This window comes from Desmodus rotundus, chromosome 2 (assembly GCF_022682495.2).
Source record: "Desmodus rotundus isolate HL8 chromosome 2, HLdesRot8A.1, whole genome shotgun sequence".
Lineage (NCBI taxonomy): Eukaryota > Metazoa > Chordata > Mammalia > Chiroptera > Phyllostomidae > Desmodus > Desmodus rotundus.
In genome coordinates, this window is record NC_071388.1 from 7,538,243 (window position 1) to 7,564,806 (window position 26,564).

The 26,564-nt window shown below is 50.5% G+C and overlaps 1 protein-coding gene across 1 annotated transcript in view; it reads left to right on the forward strand.

Annotated features, from left to right (window-relative positions):
- BACE2 (beta-secretase 2) overlaps positions 1–26,564 on the forward strand; it is a 72,702-nt gene that overhangs the window by 15,694 nt on the left and 30,444 nt on the right. The window contains exons 2-6 of the mRNA XM_053917302.2: positions 12,385–12,473; positions 19,071–19,287; positions 22,485–22,613; positions 23,674–23,808; positions 25,420–25,521. Of these exons, the coding sequence (XP_053773277.1) occupies positions 12,385–12,473; positions 19,071–19,287; positions 22,485–22,613; positions 23,674–23,808; positions 25,420–25,521 (672 nt within the window). The remainder of the gene's footprint in view (positions 1–12,384; positions 12,474–19,070; positions 19,288–22,484; positions 22,614–23,673; positions 23,809–25,419; positions 25,522–26,564) is intronic.

Below are 26,564 nucleotides of genomic sequence, written 5' to 3' on the forward strand. Positions count from 1 at the left end.
GACAGAGAGAGAGAGGCACCAGGCATGTGTGTTCACGGAGGGACCACCACGGGGAGAGGCAGGAAGAGGGAAGGCATCTGCAAGCCAAGGCGAGGGGCGGCAGGAGAACTCAGCCCTGCTGGCACCTCGGACCTCAGCTCTCAGAGCTGTGCAGAGAGGAGTTTCTGTTGTTGGAGCCTCTCCAGTCTGGTGTTTTGTCACGGCGGCCACACAAATTAATACTCAGACGTCCCAGCCCCTGAGGGGAACCTAATGCACACGGCCCTTCCAGCTCTGCCTCCGCCCTCACTCTGGTTCCGGGTGCGGGGGCCCAGGTCCCCCACCCCTGCCATTCTGTGGGGCCTGGCCAGATCACTTGAGGTTGGCGGGAATGAGGGTGGGGGCTGTCTGGATAGAATCGCCTCTATGCTATCATATTCCCCCTGGCCTATTTTCTGGATCATAGAAACTATTTGTCTTATTAAGTCTTTTGTTCTTCAACAAATGGATGTTACTGTAACGGAAACCCACCGACACCCACTGTGCACCCACTCTTACCGCACTGAAGGCAGGGCGAAGGGAAGCGTGCTTCCTAGCGTTAAGTTTGTTTTTCACAAATCAAGACACATCTACTTGGGGCAAAATCGTGACATCCCGGCGACCCAGAAAACTATGGCTTCTTTTTGAGCCGGTCCTCCGGGGGCCAGGACCATCTTGCTGCCTGCCCTTCTGAGCTCTTGGAACAAAATGGATTGAAATGTTTTGTACAAAACCTGCCACTTAAGAGCACGGGGCTTTCTGCTGCAGCTCGTAGCGTCTCATCCCCGTCTCAGCACTTCATTGATCTCCAAGCCCGGCGTCCCTCCGGGGAGAGGACATTTCAAATTGGGCAGCCCACTCACATCTCCACTGTGCCCCAGAACTGAGGGGCATCACAGGTGTGCAAACAGGGCATAACACGGTAGCAAGGCTGGGAGACCTTTCCTAAAAATCAGAGTTCAGGCACTTGTGTGCTGATATCTGTGTTGGCCGTGGACAAGGCCATTTGAGTTAATCTGGGCAGTTTCAAAGAGTAATCAATATTTTCCCAACTAGCAAACCCAGCATTTTTTTAGGATCATTGTCAGTAATTAAAACTATAACTTGATTGTTTTAAAACTTCGTTCAGTTGGATGCTACCAGTTAGAGGCTCTGATTGGATAGGGCAGGTGTATTGGATGCTGAAAAACATCCATCTGCCTCAAGTGCAAACCCCACCTCTGTCCTGTGTTGGCTTTTATACTGTTTTTAATGTTTTAGGGAATTGTGAAATCATATAATACAATTTTTACTAAGAATTATTTTCACAGGTCTTTGCACTCAAGGGCAAGTGTGACTATAATCCGGTGTTCGCTGTGCATGTCGTGACCTGAATGATGTTTAGTTGACTTGTATGGAACTTGGTAATAAGGTGTTTGATCAGTGGATGGTTGGAAGCTGAAATGAGGCTGGATAGTGACATTAAATGGACCCTGAGAAGATACCATGATGGGGAAGGGGCAGGAAGACTTTGCCAAGGTTAATATGTTGCGCTTTTTCTTTTTCTTCTTTTGCCTAGCCTCCTTAGTTTCTCCTCTCTAGAGTGCTCTGGAAGATTTCTGTGTGCCTCTTCTAGACCCTAATGAGGAACACATCTGTGTGTAGCTGGCATAGAAGCAAAAGAGGAGTGTTATATGTTATTTCTCCTCTGAGTTAACATTCTTTCAGAATATCTGGACACCATAAAAATGGGAGATCGATGGAGATTTAAGGTTGTTCCTGAAAGGAATTTACTTGGAAGGGCTTTAAAAAATTTCTTTAGCAGAGGATGATGTCTTTGATCACTCTAGACCTATTAAAATACTTTCTCCTTCCCTTGTGGATTTAACAAGGAAAAAATAGCAAAGCCTTTTGCAAACCACATACAAATAGCCAGTTTCGTAAGTGGCTGGCCTGAAGTTAGTGCAGGGCAGCAAACTGGGAAGCAGTGGGCTTTTGGGGTTCCAAGTCGCAGTGTGGGCCAACCAGAGCAGCAGGCACCGAGAGTGTGAGCTGGGATAATGTTTCAGATGTGAAGAAGGTGTCAGCGGAAATGCCGGGTCACAGCATCCCCCACTGAGCCGAACACCTGAGGGATCTCGAATTACGGGTCATTACCATTCACACACTCAAGTACAGACATCACTTAGCTAGAAGGTGCTGGTCCCTTTGTGACACTGAGGGCTAAAGTCACATTTTCTGCTTTCAAAGCACTTAATGATCATATCGTACGTGTATTTTCGTAGAACGGGCTCGGAGAGGCTGGCGGAGCAGGCCCCTTGCTGGGTGAGTTTTAAATACTGCCCAGTCACTCCGTGTTCATCTGTAGGCACCCCTCAGAGTAACGGAGTGTGTGATTGGCTGTCCGTCACCCTATTGGAAATTTGCTTTCCTGATTCTTGTTGTACATGGTATTAAAACTGGTGATACTACCTTGACAAATATAATAAACCCAGGGCATTATTTTTTAAGTGTATTAAGTGGCAGGGGAAAGGGCTGAGACAGGAAACTTTTAAGTCAGTAGCTAAACCTTAAATGAGTCCGCTCCAGCTCCCTGCGCTTTATTCCTCACCAATCCTTTAGTCGATTCAACAGACTGAAAATCATCATAAAGAGAAAGCCGGTCTCTTGTCTGAATGTTAGGTGGTCAGTTCCGTAAGGGACACTGTACCTTCTTGGTCCCCATGGTCCAAGCATGTGGTAACTGCTCACTAAATATTTGTTGAAAAAAAGTCCTCCCAGAAGACGTGAAACAGGCTTTCAAAGAGATCCTTGTGCACCTGTGGTCAAGCAGCATTACAGTAACAGCCAGAAGGTGGGGGCAGCCCACGCGTCCCCTGATGGACTTTTAAAACGCAGCCTACACGGACAATGTGTTAACATTCAGCCTTAGAGGGCAGAGGACCCTCTGACACCTGCTAGAGAGTGTGGATGAGCCTTGCGGACGTCGCGTGCAGTAAAAAAAGCCAGTCACTTATTAGGTACAGAGAATAGCCAAGTTCATGGAGTCAGAAAGGAGCCTGGAAGGGGCCGGGCGCTGGGGGAGAGGGGCGGGGGGCTTGTTTAACGGGGACAGTTTTGGTTCTGCCAGGTAAATGGAGTTCTGGGTGGTGGTGGTGGCTGCACAACAGTGTCGGTGCACTTGACACCGCTCAACCGCACACTCGAAAAGGGGTCAGCTGGCAAACTTCACGTTACGTGTGCTTTACCACACGTAAAGAAAGGCATCTTAGCGCCCCGAGTGACAGTGAGGCCTCACCATCCTACAGCAATAGTGACTCGGCAATCCTGCCTGTGGCTGCACTTTCTCTTTCCATTTTATTTTTAAACATTTACCCAAAACTGACAATATCTTAGTGTTGGGAACTAGGGGTAATCCCTTGTTTTTTTAAAAGAAAATTCATATCTGAAATAGTTTTTCCTTCTTTTTTTTTAAATCCTCACTGGAGAATTTGTTAGTATTATTGCTGATTTGAGAGAGAGGGGAAGGGAGAGAGAAACCTCAGTCAGTTGCCTCCTGCACACACCCCGACTGGGGATCGAACCCATGACCTTTTGGATGTATGGGATGATGCTCCCACCAACTTAGCCACCCAGCCGGGGCCGAAATGGCTTTTCAATTGCCATTGGCAACTTGTAAGCAGGAGGGACCATTTAGTGAACCTCCAGAAATATCCTGAGAGTGAAGACATTGAACTTTTGATGATAATCTGTTTAAACTCCTTTGGAACATGTGCAGAAAAGAGCTGATTTTTAGTTAAAATGACATCTGAAACCCCTGAAAAGGCAGGAAGGGTGTTAGGGAGTGGTTTTAGTTGTCTCTCCAGGGAAGAGAAGACTAGCTTGCACTCTAATAGAGGTTTCCCTGCCTGTTCCCTTTCCCCCATAATCACCAAAATATGGGGACAGACCTGCTTTTGTCCTTTGTACTCGGGGCTTTCTGAGCAGCGGTTCGGTGTGAACGTGGGAAGAGGGGTCATTATTCTTACCAGCGTCTGTGAATAAGGTTCAGCCTTGTGACTCTCTCGCAAGACTCTTAAATCTCCGCCTTCATTCCTCAGCCAGTGTGTTGGAGTCCTGCCAGCAGGTACGTTGTGTGACCTCGGAGGCTGAGGGAAACGCCCTCAGCCCAGGCAGGGACATCCGGGCGCCATGACATCCTCCACAGAAAGGGGGCCCCTGTGCTCTTCTCTGCCCCCCCCAGACCCCTCCCAATTTTGCCTACAGAGAGAGAAGGACTGGCTGAGAGCATGGAAGCACCCAGACTTCTGTCACCGAATATCCTCTACAAACAAACAAGCACTTTCTGGCTTCCTGCTCTGACTTCCAGAAGCTCGGCTGGCATGAGGCTGCTCAGGGCAGTTCCCCTCTGAGTTCCTGCTTGGCTTCTGCGTCTGAGAGGCAGAGAACCAGGCACTGGATGTTGTGATCTCTGAAGATAAAGCCACCACATGCAGAAACAACGGCAAACGGATGCCTCCCACCGGTGGGACCCTGGGTGCTCCATGAGCTCTGAGCCCAGTGGGGAATCAGTGCCCAGTTCTGGCCCTGGACCTGCTGGCCCCTGGCCCAGGGCCAGCCCTGGGTGTGTGATCACAGCCCTGGGACTTGCATGCGGATGTCATCTCCGAGTCTCAGCTGCCTAAAAGGATAGCGGGAGCCTCAGAATAGGAAGTGGAACCAGGTAGGAGTCAGCTCTCACAGGTCAGCAGGAGACTGAGCGGGAAATCCACAGACAGCTTCACGGGGGCGGCGGGTTTAGAGGACGGTCTTCTCTCTCTCCCAAGGATGCTGTAATGCTATTGCTACTCTCCTGTTAAAAAATGTCCTCAGCGCCCAGCATGCTCTGGGACTGGAAGACTCCTGGACTCACCAGAACCCTGGGGAGGGCAATGGAACCTGAGAAACCCAGGCCACAGAGCTCAAACTAACTGGACTTCAGTCTCTCGGGCTAGGATGGCCTCAGTGATGTTTGGGCGCCATTCCTTCATTCAACGGCCCTTATTGAGCACTTACTGTATGCCCAGCACTGCTCAGAGCTCACAACACGAAGCCGCTGGGGTGACCTCTGGAGTAGCAAGGGGGACAGAGGAACATGAGCAGCTTCAAGAAGATTCCAGAAGTAGAAGAGACAAGACACATGGATTCGTGGAGTTGGAGGCAGAGGGAAAGGGAATGGGGGAGCTTGGGCACCCAGGGGACAGAGTGGGGAAGAAAAGGCAGGCAGAACAAAAACAGGATCGCGGACCCTGGGATTCCAGCTGAGTGCGGGCTCTGTCCCCCCCTCCCCATGCTTCAGCAGGTGGTCATGTCCATCTCGGCCGCAGCTGCTGCACACCAGGAAGGACTGCTGAGCTCGGCCTCCCAAGTGTGCGGCTTGCACACGCCACCTCAGGTCTGCGCATGCACTAACCTCCATGCAGAGACGCCATGCGGGGGGGGGGGGGGGGGGGGGGCCTGGTGGGAACAGGATGCAGGTCGTGTGGGCCCTGTGATGGGGGAAGTCAGCCCTGCCACCAGAGGAGAGACAAAGTCACTCCGCCCTCTCAGAGAAATGATGTCACCGAGTGCGCCGGGCGCTCGTCTGGCTGCATCGCACTCACCCCATGTGCCCCTCTGCCACACCCTGCCTTACACTGAGGCTCAGAGAGGGTGTGCAACTTACCTGAGGCTCCTCAGCCCACAGGAGGCTGAGCCAGGGCTCGGGTCCAGGTGTCAAGGGCCCTAAGCTGGTAGTTTTCATGCTATTCTGCCTTAGAGACAGTGCAAGGTGCATCCTGGGACCCTAGGTGGAAAACGAAAATGCCAGCATCCTAGGAACGGGCAGTCCTTGCCAGCACGTTTAAGGCTGTGGGTGCCTGATAAAATCTCACCCCCTTTCCCTTTCTACTCTTCCTAACAGGGACGGGTGCTTTGAAAGGCTGCAAAACATCGGGAGCACCTCTCCCCCCCAGTAGATGCCCCACCACCCAGGGACAGGTTTCAGCTGCAGAGGGTGTGGCAGCTCCCATGTCCAGAAGGATTCTGATCTAGGGACGACTTTTTGGCTCTTCAAACAGGGACCCTACACCAACCCTCTCACACTCCAGATCCTGCTGTCTCAGCCTCAACCTCCTGCGCCCGCCTCAACCTACCCAGCCCTGAGCGTTCCCTGGAAAACAGTCACCGTGGCTGGAACCAGGCAGCTGAGCCTGGGCCCCTCCCCACCACGCATTTGGCAGGTTGGGGATTTTTCAGAAGGAGCCAAGGAATCTGCATGGTTCTTGACTTGTGTTTTCCTAGGAGGGCCCGTGGTGCAATAGTGGAAGCACAGGCGTGCATGGGCACACATGCTCACACACACACGCAGAGCCTGAATAAATGGCACCATCAAGCTCCTCTCAGCGAAGTTCTCCAACATCTGGTTGTGTTAAGTGGAGCCCTTTGGAAACGATTTTCCCCCTTCTTTATAACAACAACCTTAATTTTAGATTGTAGAGAAGTGGCGCGTGGCAATTATTTTTGCTTTCTTCAACAAGATGTGTTTAAGTAAATGAGATTCATTTCTAGAATTGAAGCGCTGAAAGAACCTGATTAACAAGATCGGCACCGACAATCACGGGTAATAACTGTGGGCAAACAGCCCGTGTGGCCGGGCCGGAAAGGACGCTGCTGTGGGTTCTCTTGCCGGCAGCCTCCAGCAGATGGGCCGCTAATGTAATTAGGAATCGTTGTGTTAAATGAGTCATTATTTAAATTATCTGCTAATTTTCCTATTAACCTGCTGCAAAAGAGACAGTGATATCTGAGAAATCGTGGGCTGCTCATCAGTAACTAGATGTATCACGCAGTTCTTTCCTTTAAAGCAACGTTTTACCTCATCGCAGCAATTAGCAACTGGCTTTCTGCGCAGTTACTGCCCGATGCATCAACAGAAGGCCGAGAAGGGACAGTGGAGGCATGCAGCCTCTGTGCCAGCTCAGCCAGTGGGAGCCCGGGGTGTGGTGGATGGTGCTTCTCCCTGGGAAGATCTTAGCTTTTCTGACCGCTCTGTGTTCGTTTGTTCGGGGTCTGAGTTAGCAGATATTTGGGCTCTGGGCTGCATAAGGCAAAGTCTGCACGGCTCGGCCTCCCCTCGTCTCTCTACATGAGGCATTCATGGAGGGGAAGGCAGAAAGGACGGGTCCCGAGGAGCAGTGGGCGCTGGGCTCAGTCCTGCTGGGGGGACTTCTAGGGGGTGGTGGGGCACACTCTAAGCTGTCCACTGGAGGAGCGAAGAAACAGAGGTCACAGTCCATCAGCTGCTGTGTATTTGGGGTTGAGGTCGCTCCCAGCACCGTTCACTCTATGACCTTCACTCTGTGACCTTCACTCTGTGACCTTCACTCTGGGCCTGCCCCGGATGCTGGACGGTGGAGAGGTTGCTCCTGCAGCTAGGAAAAGCTGCCAGGGCCCATGGTGGGCACCCTCAGCCTCTGCTATCTTCTCACTTCTAACTTTGGTTATCCTTAGATGTTTAAGAGGTGGTGTGTGTTTATTTTATAGAGCAGGTGGGACATTAATGAGGGTAGTCCATCCTAACCAGTTCTAAAAAAATCTGAATAAATTGTTTGCACAAATGTATTGTGAATTTGGCCTGGTGAATTCTCTCCGGCTTCTTTCAGCTTTTCTGCAGGTTTGACCACCTCACATACTCTTCCTCCCCGTCTTAGGAACAGTAATTAGTGGGTCCCTCTTGTCCTCGCTCTGGGGACCATCAGAAAGAGACAAGGAAAGAGGACTTTGTCTTCAAACATGTAGGAGGAGCTCACTGAGAGGAAAGATCGAGCGAAGAAATTTGAAGGCAATAAAAGATGTCACCAGGGGTGACAAAATGCATTAGAACAAAATGAGAAAAATAAAGCCCCACAATATGTTTCAGTTTAAAAGTGAATGAGCTTTGTCTGGGCAGAGCAAGGCGTGGCGATAAGGTACTAACTGTCCCCAAGAGTGTTCCAAAAGGAATCTTCCTAAAGAAGCTGTTGGACTCAAATCCCTCTGGAACCAGCCCTGGGGCAGAGGCTCTTTGGGAAGGTGCGGAGTCTGTCCCCACGGCTACTGATAACTGACCTCAGTCCTCCTGTCTCCTGCTGAGAACTGGGCGTGTACTGAACACTGGCATTTCCCACTCACTGGCCCGAGAGCCTGCAGTTAACCCCCGTGACTGTGTTCACTCCTCACCAGGGCCTGTGAGCGTGGCCGAGCACCCCCTTCCTAGATGAGGGAGCAGAGAAACAGGAGAAGGAGCTGCCCAGACCCGCGAGTGGTGGAGGGGCACTTGCCCCACGCCCCGCGTGTATGTCACAGCTCGGCAGAGTGAAGAGGTCTGTTGACGTGAAGTCAGCACTCTCACCATGGGAGAAAAATCACCCCTGATCACCTTCGAAACATGTTCAGCTCCCACCCACATGTGGCGTGTGCGTAATGGTCATTCTTGTTTTGTGCTTACTTCGTACAATCTTATTAAGCAAGTTTGGGTAGGGCTGCTGGGAGTGGAGAATACTGCCAAAGAAGAAAGGTTTTGTTTGGGGGGGGGGGTGGAAATAGAATTTTCATACATCTTTCTTGTCTTCGAGAACAGACAGTTTAAAATCTTCCGCCCTCTTAATATTCTGTGTATAATCAGTAGGTGCACAATGCAGACTTGTCATAAATGTATCAACATGTTCCTTTTTCTCAGAACATGCATTTCTGCTACTTAGTCTCCACTCGGTGGAAGTCTCTCCGTCCCCCAGTCTCCTTCAATTATTCGATAACTGTTTACTGAGCACCTACTAAGCCCTGGGCACTGTCCATGGTACTAGAGAGGAACTGATGAACCATACACAAGCCTTGCTGTCATGGAGGGTGCCCCGTGCTGGGGACATAATCTGGAGAAGGCAGCTGGATTCTAGAATGACAATGATGCAGCAGGGGCTGAGGATGGAGAATTCTCAGAAGCCATATGTAAGGTGTTTCCAAAGCACAGCTAGAGGAGGGAGACCTTGGCCGCAGAGACTGAGAAGGGAGGGCCGTACGGGGACACCAGGAAGGTGGTGCTTTTGAAGCTTCAAGGAGGGGCTGGTCGGTAGTGGCCAGTGGAGCTAGAAGGCTGCAGGGGGTGATGGCAGGGTTAGTGCACTGAGGTCGCTGGTGGCCTTGGCTGGCACTGGACGGTGAGGCCGAAGCTCCATCTCGGCAGGCCGTGGGGAGAAGAGACCTGAGAGGGGAGAGGCCCTGGTGATGCTTGGCCGGGAGGGGGGAAGGCAGGAGCGGGAGGCAGCGTGTTTGCCGTTTTGGACGCAGTGCACCAAAACCTTGCTCGGTCAACTCCTGCACGTAGTTCGGAACCTGCCTGCGTCCTGCCACTTGGAGCTCAGGCAGGTTTTAGGGGGAGGCCCAGGGACACTTCAGTTCTTCCCTGCTGGACTGCACCTCCCCCCATCTCTGCTGCTTGCCCTGTTAAAAGTTTAATTTTGAAGGCCTTCTCCCTGTCACTCCACACACTTTTAAAAAACAATGCATTTCTGCATTCCTCCCTGCGGAGCACAGATAGCATCTTCCTGCAGCACAGATAGTATCTTCCTGCAGCTCTTCTGAGTCATTGTCAGCGGAGCTTTGAGAGCACAAACATTCCAGGAATTCGAGGCTCTGTGTGTGTGTTCAGTGTCTCTCGCAGGCTGAATGGCGCGTAGTTTGGGGGGAGATTTCCACCTGTGTGCCCCCGAACCCAGGAGGCAGGAAGTGACTTGGGGAATTCCCGGGATAATAGAAGCAGCAGGTGACGTTGCTGGCCTGTGGACTGGGGTCAGGTGTCCAGGAGGGACCTGCACCCTGAGCCTCTGTGTTCCGCCATTTTACAGTGGATCCTGCAACGTTATAGGGCAAGTGGCATTATTGTTATTTTTTCCTTTTCAGTTGAGACTACTTGCAACGAGGGAATCACAGCCCTGGGGAGAAATCCACCTGAGAAATGTCTGTTGGCTGCGTCATCAAGCCGAAAAAAGGTGTTGGCTGGTTTGCCGCTCAGAAACTTGCCTTGCGGCCCAGGCCGGAGCACTTACTGCTCCCTGCATGTCCGTCCCTTGCCAGACGTTGTGGCTGCCTCGTTTACCGGGGTGGTCTGTCTCCTCTAGGAACAAGCGAGGTGGTGACCGCTTTGCCTAGCTGTGACTCTGACCTGAGTTTTCTTGAAGGCCGGCTCCTGCTGCACTAGCTCGGAAGTCTGTGCAGAATGTCTGGGCGATTAGCTGTCTGTGTGAAGCGGCGCATCCTGTGCTTGGGGCAGCTTCCTCTGCCTTTGTGGGCCCTGCTTCTGTCAAGAGGGGCCGGCGAGCAGCGTGGTGTGGGAAGGGACTCGGTTCTGGTACGATGCAGAGGCTGTGGGTAGAATTCCACACTCAGGAAAGAAGAGTGAAACTGTCCGAGACAGTTCCCCGTCACTGGAGCCATTATGCCAAGGACAATAGTCTTGTGTATGTTGACCATGCCCAGTTGCTCAGGAGTTTGGGGTGGGGATGCGGAATGCCAGCCTGGGAACCCGGGCCTCCGGGTGCCCGGGTCTTGGCACAGCGTCCTGCCGGCCTGCTGGCTGTGTGGTGGCCAGCGAGACCCAGGAAACCATTGTACCAATGGGAATCTTACCTCATGGAGCACGAGCTCAGAGAGGTGCGGGCCCAGGAGTCTGTCCTCTGTTTATATCTGTGACTTGTAATGACTGGGAAAGGGTGCTGGTCATTGCGCCTTCTCCAGGAGGCTCCCTGTGTCTTCACTATCAGCTGCACGCTCTTCTCTGAAAAGCTGGAATTCTCTGATTTGCCTCAGGAAGGAATTTTTTTTAATAATTAATTAATATTTTAGTGGGAGGAGAAAAAGAGAAAGAGATGGAGAGGAACATTGATGTGAGAGAGAAATATTGATCTCTTGCCTCCTACATGCACCCCAACCGGGGACCAAACCCCACAACACAGGCACGTGCCTTGACCTGGAATCCCACCGGTGACCTTTCGCTTTGTGGGAGGACGCCCAGCCCACTGAGCCGCACCAGTCAGGGCTCAGGAAGGAATTCTGTGGTAGGGCCCTGTGAGCTACATCTGTTAGCTTCCGTCCGCCTGGACCAGGTGCCTGCTGTTAGGACCGTGGCCTTGGTGCTTGACAGGTTGCATTTGGACTTGGTTCGGATGGTGGATATGGTTGGGGCGCTTGCTGTTTTCCCATGGACCACGTCTGATACTGCAGTTTATAGGAAGGAATGTATGGGGTCGGGCAGCAGTAAGGCCTGCTTGAGTGTGGTTGGTAGGGTAATAATTTAGAGTTTCAATTGGAACATTGCACCACAAATGTCACATGGTGTGCTTGAGTGTGATATTGCTACATTACTGAATTACATGCTTATGATTTTGTAATAAAAATGGGTGTTATTTATGCTGGACCTTCTGTGTTTGGCCCAGTTCCTGGCAGAGGTCCAGGAACCCTTGGACACTCCCCAGTGATTGCAGTGACAAAGGACTTTTGTTATTCACAACAAGGCCCTTTCAGCCACACCCTGGGTACTGTACGAGCTGGCTTTGGAAACCTACCCTGGGATTAGAGGACCTTCAGCCTCGCCTCCCGGGGGCAGAGAGGGGCTGGAGGAATCGATCACCAGTAGACAAAGATTTGATCAATTATGCCCAGGGATGAGGTCTCCATAAAAATCCTAAATGACAAGATTAAAACAGAATGTGAAGTAGGAAGGGGTGGGAACTGCCGAACAGGAGGGATCGACGGGGAAGGGGCATAAAGGGACCTTTTGGAAAGAATAGCTTGGTTTGGGTACACAGGCACGTCTAAACTCACCAGTGGAAGATCTAAGATCTCGCATTTTTATTACATGTAAATTATACCTCATTAAAACTAAAGAGTGACTGACACCCATGGCAGGTGTCCCCAGGTGCCGTGCAGCGGAAGTGAGGGGAGGCCCCGTTGGATCAGGGTTTCCAAATGAGATTGGAAAGGCAGGAGTTGGGGAGCCCAGGCAGGTGACAGGCCTGGACAGCAGCCCAGGGGGAGAGAGGGTTCTGCCTGGTTTGCAGCGGTGGCTTTAAAGGGAAACTGCGGTTATTTCATGGAGTTTGTTTTCTGTAAGGCTTGCTGTGTATCGGGGGCAAAACGGTGTCCCCTCCCTGCTGCAAGCTTCCCAATGCACTGTGCTCAGATCTCAATTTTGTAACAGCTTTTAAAATTTTTTTTCTAATTGATGTTTTTCCAAGTAATAAGTTATTGGGACTTAGTTTTTAAAAGAATCATTCAAGAGCATGGCCTTATTCAAGTAACCTGACAGTGTCTCTCTTTTCCCCTTAAAAATAAAAGCTGCAGATTCTCGTTGACACTGGGAGCAGCAACTTCGCTGTGGCTGGCGCCCCACATTCTTACATAGACTCCTACTTTGACACGGAGAGGTGAGTGATGGATCTGCGGGCCAGGTTTGGGGGCACCTAACCAATACTTCCAAGTACCCGGGAGCAAAACAGCCAAAAGTCTGTTTCATTTTAAGGAAGCTGTGTGTCTGTGTACATGTTTGTGAGTGTGTGTATAGTGTACGCGTATGCACATGTGTGTGTGGTTGCATGTATAATGTGTGGTGTATGTGTGTATACACATTTGTGGCATGTATGTAGTGTGTGCACATGTTTGTGGTTGTGTGTGGTGTATCTGTGTGTGTGTGTGCATGGTTGTGTGTGACATGTAGTATGTGTGTATACACATGTGTGTGGTTGTGTGTGACATGTAGTGTGTGTGTGTGACGTGTGTGTGTGTGTGTTCATTCCGGGGGGATCCGTAGGGAATTCTAATGGTCTCTGTACATCTCCCAAGATTTGCTTTAGGAAAATGCAAGTGGGACCGCAACTTTGTAGCTGCACCCAAGCTGCAGGGCGCACGCAACCCTTCCATGCTTAGTGGGCCGTTCTGGTCCTAAAGTGGAGGCAGCTCGGGCAGGGACAGGGGCACTGGGCGAGAGTATGAGGCTGTCTGCGCCGGGGCCTGAGCTGATTGGAAAGCCCCTTTGTGCTGCCGGTAGTTTCTACAAGGAGTTTCTTCACGATGCCCTGAAATGAAGGGCAAGCGTAATGTAACTTAACCTACATACATAATTCTGATTGTCCTGATGTAATATAGGGGAGAGTAAAAGGAGGTCATTTGTAGAGAGGGGATCAGCACCTCAGTACGTGAACACTCTGGTTCAACTGCCAGAGACACGCGACGTAGGGGGCCCTGTGACCCCACCCCAGGCAGGAAGCGCCGGGGCACACTGATAAAAAGCGGACTGAGATAGACTCAGGCACCCAGAACAGTGGGTTCACGACGTGATTCTCCAGATCAGCAAAGAACCTCGGCAACGGTTCCCCCCACAACTGCCTTGTCAGTTTCAGCCCATTGGTGCCCCGTCACCCAGACCTCGGCCAGACATCCTCCTCTGCGAGTATTGCTGAGATTTCCTTCAGATCTGGAGAACATGGTTCTCATTTGGCTTCTGTCCCTGATGCTGCCTCTCTTGTAAAGAGAACCATTCTTCAACAGGGCTGCGGGGTTTCTTCTTAGCTCAGCCAGCTTGGGGCAGCACGTCTCCGACCTGCAGGCAGGTTCTGTGCCACTGGCTGCGTCCCTGCCCCATGCTGAGGTGCACATTGCCTTCTCTCCTCTCCTGTCCTGGGTTTTCCCTTGCTTTCATAGACGTGTATTAACACAGATTTATTATTGCAAAGCTGCGAACTATGCACATAATTCATTCTCTGTGTAAATTACCTTTGATTCATTTGTCTGATGCATTTGGGTAACTTTGGAGTTGGCTACGGTACACTTTCCACCGTGGCACTTGATGGAAGCTAAGAGAATGTTCTCTCTGCTTTTCCCAGTTTTCACAAAGGTCTGCTCTGAGAGGCCGCTCTGAGCTGTGATGTTCCTGTGTTTGCTTGTCTCTCTGATCTCCCGTAGTTATAATAAGGGTTCTGGTTGGGTTTTTTCAGCCTCTGATTCAAGTCCCCCAGACTTGGGGGTTAGAGTTTAGGGCCTCCTGAAACATTTCCCCAGTAATTGGAGATCTGGCCTGGGGTTCTTTGACAAGATCTCTTTGATTTGTGGAATGAGACGTCAGGCTACCATTGGTCATTTCGGTGCCTGTTCCCATCAGAAGCCCGCTTTTCATGGTGGTGAGTGTTCAGTGAGTTACCATGTAGCAGGAAGAAAACAGGGTGTTTTGAAAGATGTGCTTCTTTTTTAGCCAATCAAACAGCCTCCAGCCAGTTGGCTCGATCAGAGTCAGTATACTCATCCCTCTGACCTACTAATCTATTCGGGAAATTAAGTACATTTCTACTGAAATCTCTCCTCCCATGCCCACCTGGGGTGAAGCCCACACAGCAGCCACGGTGAGGGAGCAATTCCTTTTCCTCCACTGACGCCTGTCAATGGAATTAGAATATGCTAGAAGTACCTGGTGACCTCCTTAGAGAGGCTGACCTGGGCCTCTTCTGCCCAGGTGACAATGACAGCCATTCTTGTCTGATCCTTTAGCTAACTGCTCAAGCGTGCCGGTGTTTGGGTGTCTGGGTGGGGGGGACTCATCATATGGGACCCCAGCAGCCTTTGCTGTGGTGGAGAACGTTGAGGAACCACCAGGTTGACCAGGCTGACCAAGAGCCCCTGGGCCATCGGGACCCACCATTCCAGTCACTTCCAGAACTATGGAAGAGTCCCAAGGGTATCTGGTCCCCGGGTCAGACCAACCACCCTGAAGGTAACCCTCTAAAATGTGCAGACTCACCCAGGAAAGTGTCGGCAGAGGTCTCAGGGCCTCCCCTGGGCGGTGGGGGGTACGGGAGTGACTTAGGAGAAGCAGGGCTGACCCGAAGGCTCAGCTCCCGAGCTCTGCCCTTGTGCCTTCTCCACGTTCTCTGAAAACAGTCCTGTTATTTTATGAAAATGAAATGTGCTGGACTCTTTTCTCCTCAAATCAGTTGATTTCACTTTCCAATCCCGCATTTCCTGGACTCTCTTAGGAGAGGGAGAATGTCTCCTGAATTTGCTCCAAAGTGATTTTACTGCTGTGAGTGGACTTTTTCCTGGCTCCTCACATCCTTGATTGATTGCTGTTTCTAAGCACACAGAACGGATGCTGCAAAGGAGAAGCCAATCTGGGCTCTCTCTTGGTTTGGTTAATTAATGTGCAGGGTAATCGAGAGCCAAGGCCTTTCAATGCCAAGAGTAGTGGGTTAGAACGTGGAGAGGGAGGAACATGCTTGTTTTTTAACTTAGTGCTGGAGACTGTGTGTTAATGAACCTGAGAGCTGCTTGCAGTTCATCCCTGGGGCTTTTGCTCTGTGTGGTGTAGTTTGAGGATCCCGGGGAATACGAATATAGGGCTACTTTTCTCCCATTAGCTAGCACTGTGCTTTCCTCAAGGGTAGCCATTAGCCACATGCGGCTATTTAATTTAATGTTAAATGAGTGTTTGGTGTTTCAGTCAAACTGTCATCACATCGTAAGTGCTCAGTAGCCACCTGTGACTGCCGTATTGGATGCCGTCAGTACAGTCTGTTTCTTACAGCAGTGTCTCTTGGGCAGTGCTGGTCCGGAACACCACAACTCTACCTTTTAAAAACCTGCAAGGTGCCCTGGCTGGTGTGGCTCAGTAGGTTGGAGCAGCATCCTGTAAACTGGAAGATCGCAGGTTCGATTCCCAGTCAGGGCACATGCCTACTTTGTGGGTTCAGTCCCCAGTCGGGGCACATGTTAGAGGCAACTGATTGGTGTCTCTCTCCCTCTCTCTCCCTACCCCTCTCTCTCCCTCCCCCACTCTAAAATCAATGAGCATGTCCTCAGATGAGGATAAAAAAAGAAAGAAAGAAGGAAACAAACCCGCAAAGCTCCTCTACCTCCCTCCACCTCCCCAGCCACCTTAACCAAGTCTTCTCCCATACACTTTCCCCTTTCCGTGGGGACAGTTAGAATTCAAAATGAGGCAGTTTTTGATATTCAGTAAGAGTAACACTAGAGAAGCATTTTCTAGGGAAAAAAACTTACACTTTTCACTAGTTCATACATTGGATAAAGGTAGCAAGTGATTAGGTCATTGTAATAACAGCAGCTACTTTTGTTGCGTGCCTGCTGTGTTCCAGGGGTTTGTTCTAAATGCTTTGCGATATTCACTCTTTTAATCCTCGGAAGTAACCCCGCGAGGTTAATGGCACTACATTAGTCCCATTCTTCAGTTGAGGAAACGGAGGCGAGGGAGGTTAAATAGCTTGGCCCGCAGTCTGAGCTCACACGTGGTGGGACCGGCAGTCGGACCTGAGCCACGTAACTCCAGCTGCCTGTCGTCTCTCAGCAAATGGCACCCAAATATCCTGAATGTTCCCCCCAAGAGGGGAATAGCAACCCGGTCAGAAGCTGTATTAGACGTGCTCCATAGGTGTTCAGTCTCTTCTCGTTAACACTAGCAGACTCTGATGTGTTTGGTAGCCCGGATACAGTAACAGTAAAACAACTTCTCAAAAGAAAGTCATGGTACTTTCTGCTGTTTGAGGGGATAACTAGTCTTCAAGATCAAGAGTTGGCAAATGAGGACCCACAGTCTACATCAGACCTGCTGTCTGTTTTGTAAATAAAGTTTTATTGGAACACAGCCAAGCACATTGGCTTACCTGCGAGGCTGCTTACTCATTATCCTTGCAGAGCTGAAGGGTGGTAACAGTTGTAACGGAAGTCACGTGACCCACAAAAGCTGAAACTTTTATTCTCTGGCTCTTTACAGAAAAAGGGTGTGGGCCCTGTGCTAGATTGCATTCTCTAAGCATTTCAAAATAATCAGCATCTTCTGCTAGCAATAGTGTATTTTTGAACTTGAGCAATGACCCCAAATTGTCAAAAGGGACTGAATAGTTTATTATTTGTGTTACTATTCAGCATAAATAAGTGCAGCTCTGGCTGTCTGCCAAGCACACTGGAATCTCCGCTGGCACTACAGCTGGTCATCTCACCACTCCTCGGGGGCCCACCTCTCCGTGAGCAGACTCTGTGCATTACCTGTGTCATTTCTGGAGGGTCCCAGGGCCCGCCCACTCTCACATCCATCTGTGCCAGCCCTTATCTGGAGGTGTGCCCCCAAAACGTTCACTCCATGCTGCTCTCCCTCTAAGGTGTGTGAGCTACCACAGTAAATATTAAAGCTCACATTTTCACATTTTATATTTCATTATGAAGTCAGAATGAATAAAAATTCTCCAAAATTTGTCTGCCGGACATTTTAAAAATAATTTCCCCCCTAATTAAAAAAGTTGTATATGCAGAAAATGTGGAAGGGCCTAACCACTAGAGGGAGCATTTCCGCCCCGGAAAGCTCACCATGCAGTGCAGGGGTAGCCTCTGCTGACATCTGAGTGTAAATCATGGTCTTGAAGAAGATTCTGCCACATAGATACTTCGTTACGTTAATTTTTTTACGTCATTGAAAATCTCTTAGTAAATACTGTTTTTTAGTGCTGTGTAATATTTAATCATATGGATATACGATAATTTACTAAACAATTTCCTTTTCGCTGGGCATGGAGGTGGTTTCTAACTGTTTGCTGTGATCAATAAAACATAATGACTGTCTGTCTTTGTACATAAACCTCTGTCTGCTTCCTGGGCATTTGCTAAAGATCAGATTCTCAGAAGTTCAATTTACTGAATTAAAGGTTGTCGTTTTTCTAAAAGATTTTATTTGTTTATTTTTAGAAAGAGGGGGAGGGAGAGAAACATTGATGTGCCAGAGATATATCTATCGGTTGCCTCTCGCACGCCCCCAACTGGGAACCTGGCCCACAACCCAGGCATGTGCCCTGACTGGGAATCGAACAGGCAACCTTTTGGTTCACAAGCCAGCACTCAGTCCACTGAGCCACACCAGTCAGGGCTAAAGACCATCATTTTAAAACGTCTCAGATGCACCAAAAAAGAAGTTCTTGTCGTTTCTGACTGAATTCCCAAGAAGGCTGCACTTGCTCCTGTAGCTGAAACAAAGCCTTGGTAACCTCACTGTTTAGAGACTCGCTATTAAACAGAGTGAAACGAAAAATGCAAACCAACCAGAACGCTCCAGAGTGATCTGTTTGGTGATGCAACATTTCTCTTAGGAATCTGGTCATTCTCCTTGCAGGAATGTGCTTTCAATGCCCAGATTTTTGCCCAGAGATCTTCCTTGGGCTCCTCACTATGTACAGCCAACCTGCCCTCCCCCACCCTGCGCTATTCCCAGGGTAGCTCTCCTCACTGTCCGGAATTTCCTGTGTCCACGTGCCTGCTGTCTGTCTCTGCTTCCCGGCCCCCTGACTGTGTTAGAGTAACTCCTACCCTCAGGGCTCCATGCCCATGGGGCTGCAGAGGGCGTCCCAGTGCTTTGCGTCAAAGCGTGCCATCTACCTCATCCCCCACACTTTGCTGTGAGTCTAATCAGCTTTGGGGCATCGGAGGAGAGCCTTGAAGGAGAGCCGTGAGGCCAGGAGGCCGTGTGGGGCCTGAGAGGAAGGCCCACGGCATTGGCGGGCATGGCTCCATCTTTATTCATCACACGGGTTGTTTGTATGAACCTGAACCCTAGACCACTTCTGGCACACGCTGGTGGCTCCTCGTTCTAGGCTACTAGCCCCTCCCTGTGTCACAAAGCAGTGATGCCGTGTCCCCACATAGCCAGATGGCCAGGCAGGGGCCCGGGATCGGTGGTGCCTTCACAGGCTAACACGGTTAAGTAAAGCACCTGACCTCCGGGTTGTCTGGTGCACAGAGAAGTGTTATACGTAGGGGCCTCATGTTAGCCCCCAGTGTTTCCTTACACTGGACACAGAAGCACTGTCACCCAAACAGTAGTGATTACCTTTGGTGGGACATGTAGCTTTGTCGGTGGGAACACTGTTAGGAATCGCTTCCTGTTGAGTCTGGGTTTAGGACAGCTGTCGCTGGGCCACCTCCTGAGACAGGGACCCCCAGACCCAACACGATGCTTTCTCTTCTTCCTCCAGGTCCAGCACGTACCGTCCCAAGGGCCTTGAGGTCACCGTGAAATACACACAAGGGAGCTGGACTGGCCTGGTTGGGGAGGACCTTGTCACCATCCCAAAAGGCTTCAATAGTTCTTTCCTCGTCAACATCGCCACCATCTTCGAGTCAGACAATTTCTTTCTGCCTGGGATTAAGTGGAATGGGATCCTCGGACTGGCTTACGCTGCCCTGGCCAAGGTAAGACGGGTCCCGGGTTCTCGGTAAATCGAGTGGCGCGAGGAGATTCTGAAACCCCCTCAGCAGAGGGGCCGACGCGTGGGTCCAGGCTGTCGGAGGCGGTCAGCTAGGATCACGGGGTTGAAGCAGGGCCCTGATCACACCACGAATAGACTTCAAAGCGTTGTAAGATTAAAGGTACGTGGCACGGTTCTTTGAGCCTTACTGCAAGACAGACTGGGGCCGTTCCTTTTTTTGTCTTTGTTCTTATCTGTTTTACTTGTAGAGTTCAAAAATATTGCACTAATAAAATCTGAATCACTTTGATTGTGGTTTTGTCTAGGAGTTTTGATTAGCGTAGGATTAAAAGAAAACAGGTTTATTCAATTCATGCATTTCCATGAAGACGGAGCCCACGGGAGACACTGGGACCTTGGAGGGGGAGGTGGCCCCAGCAGGCTGAGAGAGCCTCAGGCTGCCTCCCTGTGGCTCCAGACCCCCTTGAGGGGATACTGGCCACCAAAGCAGGACAACAGGAAAACCTGGCCTGGGGTCGCCGGCCGCTTGAAGGAGAACCGTGCCCAGGAGGAACGGTTTGGAGCCCGGCTTCCGTCAGCATTGGAACCTTCACAAAACAGGGAAAGGCAGAAGTGAATGGTCTCTGATATTTTTTCTGGGCCCACCCAAGGGAAGCCATGCTGGTGTGAGGAGGGAGGCTGGCTCCCCAAAGCCTGGGGAATTTCCACCGAGAAAGGTGGCCAGAGGCAGGCAGGCTGGATGCCAGGGGTGCCTCTGGGCAGGACACTCAGCAAAGCAGAAGGAGGTCACCCCTCCTGCCTGTAATCGGGTACCACACCCTGTTGCTCAGGGTCAGGCGTTGAGCCAGAGCTGAGTGGGAAACAAAAAAGAAGCCTGCTTGGAGGAGAAGCAGCCCGGTGGCAACAGAGCCCCACTGGTCCACGAGGATCCCCAAGGGAAGGCTTGTTTTCTCCTCCTAAGAACTTTTGTTCCAGCTCAAGTTCCCTAGCAAACGGTGCAGGCCAGGTGAGGGGAGGGGATGGTGGGGGGGCGGCAAGCAGGGGGTCCCTGGCCCTGTGACTTCCCGAGGTGGAGAACATCAGACACCCGCAGGAGGCAGACTCCGTAAGACCGAGTTAGCCCCACTTTCAAACCGTGCACACTGAGGGCCAGGGGTCTCCCCCTTGCCCAGGGCCACCAGAGCCCCTGTGTCATGTCCTGCTCTGTCCACAGGACCCAGGCTGGTCCTGGAGCCCCCTCTTTTCTCAATACCATAGGCCGAGCTTAATGTGAGACTCAGAACTAGTAATAACTCAATTCCTAAGAATGTTTTCACTGACGATGTGACCTTGGACAAAACATGTCATCGTCCTGTGACTTTGAAAATGAAAGATGTGGGTATGTCTGTTTTTATGCTGGTTATTTGGAAGATGGTAGAGGAAGCATCTGGAATTAATCATATGTAAATCTCCCCTCGGGAACAAACTACTTGGGACTTTGGGGGGTCCTGTCCCGACTCCCCACATGACCTTTTATCTTTCATCTATGGAATTTCAAGATCACCAACAAGTGACTCCATGTTCTGGGCATTCAGAAGACAGTCATAGGCGTGTAGAAAGCAGAGCTGGCCACGGGGCGGGCAGGGCGGTCCTGGTCGTGGCCCAGAGGCATTTCTGAAGTAGTCTGAGCGAGCAGGGGGTGGTGGCCATAGTGTGTGGCACTCCCCAGATGCCGCCCACCAGACTTGTGTGTCAGAGCCCCCCACGGGCTCTCTCCCACGGCAGATACCTGGGTCTGACCACACGCCTCTGAGTCAGGGTCTCCTGGTCGTGGAAACGGTGCGCTTTGAAACCTGTGCAGGGATCCTGGGCACCGTCCTACTGAAGAATGACTTGATGGAATAGGGGCAGACCCCTCACCGTGTGCCAGGCACTGGGCTGAGCCCTTCACGTGGCGCCGACCCACTTAAGCCCCAGAATAGCTCTGGGAGCCTGATATGGTCCCCATTTTACAGATAAGGAAACAAAAGGGGCGAGTCACGGGGTTGGCAGGCGGTGGAGCCAGGATTCAGTTCCGGGCCAGAGACAGACGAAAGAGGAGCCCCAGAGTGGTCAGCACCCGGCCCCACCCACTCAAGAGTCACCCAAACACAAAGGCCGTGACAAAGATTACCCGTAGAGATTGTAATTCAAATTCTCCCAGATCCACCGGGGCTGAGTGGGAAAGAGTACAAACGGACTCAACAAATGGGAAGATTTGTATCTTTCAGACAATGGGGCGCTCTTCTTCCTGCCTCCAGAATTATAGGTAACGATTTTATCACGTTGTAGATAATAAGTGCCGTGCCTCCTGTTAACCCTGGGTGGTTTGAATGTGCTTGTAGCATCCACTACTGCTACTGCAGTTAAGTTTTCCCCAAGAACTGACAACACTTGTGTACTAACTCTTGTACCTTCCGGTTGTCAAAGCCAACATCCTAACGCAAGTCCATGACCTTCCCTTATGCCCACCAGCACCCCTGGCCCACCCCCAACTCAGAGCTGTCCCCACACCATCCCTCTTTCTTTTGAGTCCTGGAGAAATGGGGGCATCCTCTGAATGTGTGGCTACATGTCAGGGAGGCACAGGGTCAAATACGGCAATGGCAAATAATACAGCTTTTCAACTTGAGGACGATAGTGTTGTTCCTTTTCTGCGATGCCCTGCTCACCAGAGTTCCACAGGCAGCTGGCCCAGCTAAGCCATGTGTCGTGGTCTGGGATCTGGGCTGAACTGTCCCCTGGGCCAAGCACCTCTTACGCAACTGCAGCTGAAAGAGGTCAATGCAAACTCCCGCTCCAGGAGGCCCCGTTCTCTCCTTACTCCGAGATGTCTGCAGTCAGACTCCACCACCTGCCTCGGGAGCCCACTCCCACCTCTTCCCACGCCGGCGCCCGCCCGGGGCTGTCGTAATGAACAATGTGATAGCATCCCAGTAGTTTCCGGAAGTGCTCTAATTCTTACAGCCCAGCCGGACCAAAAGGAATAATGCCAAGTTGTAGCAAGTCCCGTTGGAGGTTTCTGAATTATTGTTGAAGGTACTTCATCATAAGACTCATTGTTTAGCGAGGAAAAAACTAAATATCAAGTGGTGTCCGCACTGGGTCATCCCTACGTAGACTGTGAGTCATGAAGCATTGTCCCTTCTCATCCTCTTACAGCCGTCAAGCTCTCTGGAGACATTCTTTGATTCCCTCGTCACACAAGCAAAGATCCCCAACGTCTTCTCCATGCAGATGTGCGGGGCGGGATGGCCAGCAACCGGCGCCGGTACCAACGGAGGTAGTCTTGTGGGTATCTTTTAGTCTCGAAGAGGCGAAACTCACACATCGTTGGGGCTCTTTCTTCTGTTTAAAGATGCTGATAGAAGTATTTTCATCTTTCCTAATGTGCCTGCCATGCCAAAGATGATTCTCGTTGCTTCCCCCAAATTCCATTAAAGCTTTTTAAAATTTCCCTTTGAAAGGCAACTGTCTTTGATGGGTGGGGGAGGGGCAAGAGAGTAATGGGAGGGTGTAGCAGGTGGGCCTTACTCTGGGGAGGGGAGGCAAAGGGGGATACCTATGCGTTCATAAGTTTGGAGAGACAGGGACCCCTGTATATCCTTTCTTTCTCTCTCAACAAACACACACAGCAGAAGTGCGTGTTAATGACACAGAATCATTCAAGGCCATCAGCACTCAGTGTCCCCTTAATGGAACCTGCACACAGACGTCTAAAGTAGGAGGTGACAGGAGAATGCACAAGAGGGGCCTCCCTCCGGGTGGCTGCAGCCACCACCTTTGTTCCCCAGCTGTGAGAAGCTGGCTCAGCTATTTCCACTGCTAACAGCGCCTCTGTTCTCAACACCTGTCTACCCTCCCTTCCAGGGGAGAGGGTAGCCGAGGCGTTGTAGAGCAGGGCTACGTAGTTTTGCAAAATGAAGTTTGGATTGAGGAAGCTCCATTTTGCTCTGCTTTCCATGCAGATGTGTTAGGGGGAAGAGGTCCTCCTCTGTCTTCTGAGGTGCTGAATGATTGTCAGTCTGCATGGTTCACAGTTTTACTGTGTGTCTCTGGGGGCGAAATCTCCACTTTGTAAAGCTAGAGATACATGTGCTTCCTTGACAATAGCAAAACCGCCAGAGCATCTTGATTAGACTAGGGCAGAATTCTGCTTGACCTTTGGATACGTGGCCCCCGAACGTTCCCTGTTTAATTTTCAAGCACATGTATTTCTTTTGTAACATCAGACTGAAGCGCAAGTACTGGTTCCGATGAAGCCTCGCCTTGCAAGTGCGTGCTGTTTTGTGTAACGTGTTGTGTGCCTGTGTCTTTCTTCTCTTACCCCTGTGACTCCTTTCCTCCCCAGGTCCTGGGTGGAATCGAACCAAGTTTGTACAAAGGAGACATCTGGTATACCCCGATTAAGGAGGAGTGGTATTATCAGATAGAAATTCTGAAACTGGAAATCGGAGGCCAGAGCCTTAATCTGGACTGCAGAGAGGTATCCACACCGGGAGCTCTTTGTGCCTGCCTGTCTGTGTGTGCCTGAGTCACCTAGATATTACAGCTGGGGCCTGACTGTGAAATCAGAGGGTGCATTACATTACAAGATAAATCAAAGATTCGTGACGTTAAAAGTTCCAGGGCCTTTTTGTATGACAAGTCTAAATCAACGACCCCTTTCTAAAGAAAAAAAAAGTTTTCTTACCACCACTTGGCTTAAGGGGAAAATTAGCATAAAATGGAGAGTCAGAAGGATCTAGAGCTACACCTTTTGCATTCACCTTGGCCTGCTGGTCCCTGAACTCTGTTGAAGGGGAGGCACTATATAAGTTTTTATCAGTGTGAGGGGACAGAGGGGGACTAAAAACAAGCCAACTGAAGCCAAAAGTAAATCACCAGCTTTATCTTTCATTCAGAGCTAATCCCCATCCCCCCCACCCCCCCAGGATCTAACTCTCACTCAAAGAAAAGCATTAGTTATGCTCTCGGGATTCGGACGGCGGCGTGCTGAAAGGAGGCAGGTGTGCAGAGCTGTGAGACCCAGTCTCCTGAACCTGTTCACATCCTCTCCCTGCGGTTTGGCTTGTTTGTGGCACACAAGGCCATTATGATTCTCATGTCCTGAGGGGGTCTCCCTTTGCTGCAACATTTTCAGAATGGTTTAGGAAAACTACTAGCATTTCGTTCTACAGGGTCCAGCAGAAGTAGCGCCTACCTGAGTGCGGTTGGCAGGGAAATAATATGGATGTAAGGGTTTACAGTTTTAATCTGAACAGTTCACCTACACTGTCATATGGTGTGCTTGAGTGTGATATTGTTATGTTGCAGAATTGCACGCTTATGATTTTGGAATGAAAAAGGGGTATTATTTGTGCCAGACTCTGTATTCCGACCTTACACCTCCCGCCTGGTCATCCCTCCCTTTCACATGTACCCTCTCAGTCCACCCCAAAGGCCCGTGCACAAGGGTGCCTCTGAGAAACCCACGAACACTCGATAAATGATGGTCCATTCCACTGTGATAGTGCCAAGTCCACAGATCCGAGTTCATTGTCAAGAGGCATGTATTTGCCGTTAAGGAATCCAGTGGTAGAATCAAAGGGCCTGAAATAAAATACAAACAAAATAAAATCTAAACTCTGTGTGTGTGTGTGTGTGTGTGTGTGTGATTCTCTTACTGAATGCAGCTCTGGTTCTCCTGTTCCATTGGCAGCATGATAGAGAGTTGACTTTGTGTGATCTGTGACAATGGCATTGAACATGTCATTGCAACCTCTGAAGACAAGTGGGTCTTGCCTCTTTGCCCGTGGAACTCCCTCTTTGACAAGGGAGTTTGGGCACCTCTGCGTAAGGGACCACTCTGCGCGAGGAGGGCTGTGGATTTTGGCCACATCACTTTCCCGGCCTCAGGTTCTTTGTCTGTGAAGTAAGAACTTTGGGCTAAAAGATCCTTGGTTTCCAAGGTCTGAGAAAATAAGATTAGTTGTAGCCACCGAGGAGGCCCCATGGCTGCCCGAATTTCTGTACAGCAAATGCACAGGGATGGGGGGCTGGAGCCGTGGGGGGCCATGTCACTCATTTGCCTTCCCCCACCCCCGCCCCTCTCTAGTACAATGCGGACAAGGCCATCGTGGACAGTGGCACCACACTGCTGCGCCTGCCCCAGAAGGTGTTTGATGCGGTGGTCGAAGCCGTGGCCCGCACGTCTCTGGTGAGTTCTCGGGACGCTGAGGAATCTCGGGGAACCCAGGTCATGACTACGTGCTGGGCGGCATCACCATGCACTCTAGTGGTCTCTCCTGAGGATTTTGAAGGGCTGTTTGTTTTTTTTAACTATTACTTATAAAGTTCACAGTCTTATTCTTTGATGTTAACCAGCAAAAAATTCTTCTGTTTTAACCTGGGAGGACTTAGATCAAATAATAGTGTAGTTGGTGCAACACCTTTTTAATCTAAAAAAAAAAAAACCACTTGGTAGTATACCACCTTAAAGTAAATAGTAAACCAGGAATATGTGTGTAGCCTTTAAAACTAAAGAAATAAATAAACCAAAGATCATACTGCTTCTAGGCCTTCATTCAAGCTGCGTGGGGATTTTAATTCTGTGAAAGGATGGGATTCACGGAAAACAAGGACCAGCCGGCCCATGTAATAATTACTGTATGGCCACGCCCAGCAACCCAATGAAATCCCGGTCAAGGAAGTTCGCCTTCTAGGGACCTGGCTGATGGTGTTCCCAGTGTGACCCCAGCTTTCCAGTTCAGGGCATCAGAGGGGACCAAATGGCATTGATGGGGAAGAACACAGCTTTGGGAGTCAGAAGGAATTACATGGCAAGTGTTAGCAGAGGGCCTGGGGAAGGGTCTCTGCCCTCCGAGAGCCTCCACGCTCTCAGCAGGGTCCTTCTGAGGTTTGGGGTCAAGTGCCTGGCCCAGCACGTGCTCAGTAAAGAGAAGCTTCTATCTCATGTCCAAACCCCGGTGCTGCTACTGTTTGAATGCACGATAAACATTTCCCTCAGCTTCTGGGGAGTCTTTAAAAGCATCTGTCCACACCAGGCCACCCTTGCAAAGTCCCTGAAAAAGGAGAGTTTCCTGCACTGACTCAGGCTGATGATTTCACTCTTCCATGGGGATGGCTGAGTTCAAAGAACAGTTGATAGGAGAATGTGGAGTAGTTACTTTGTTACAGCTGATGGTGGGAACTTGGGAAGGGACAGAGGGCTTGTGGTTGTCCTGGACCAAAACGTCAAAA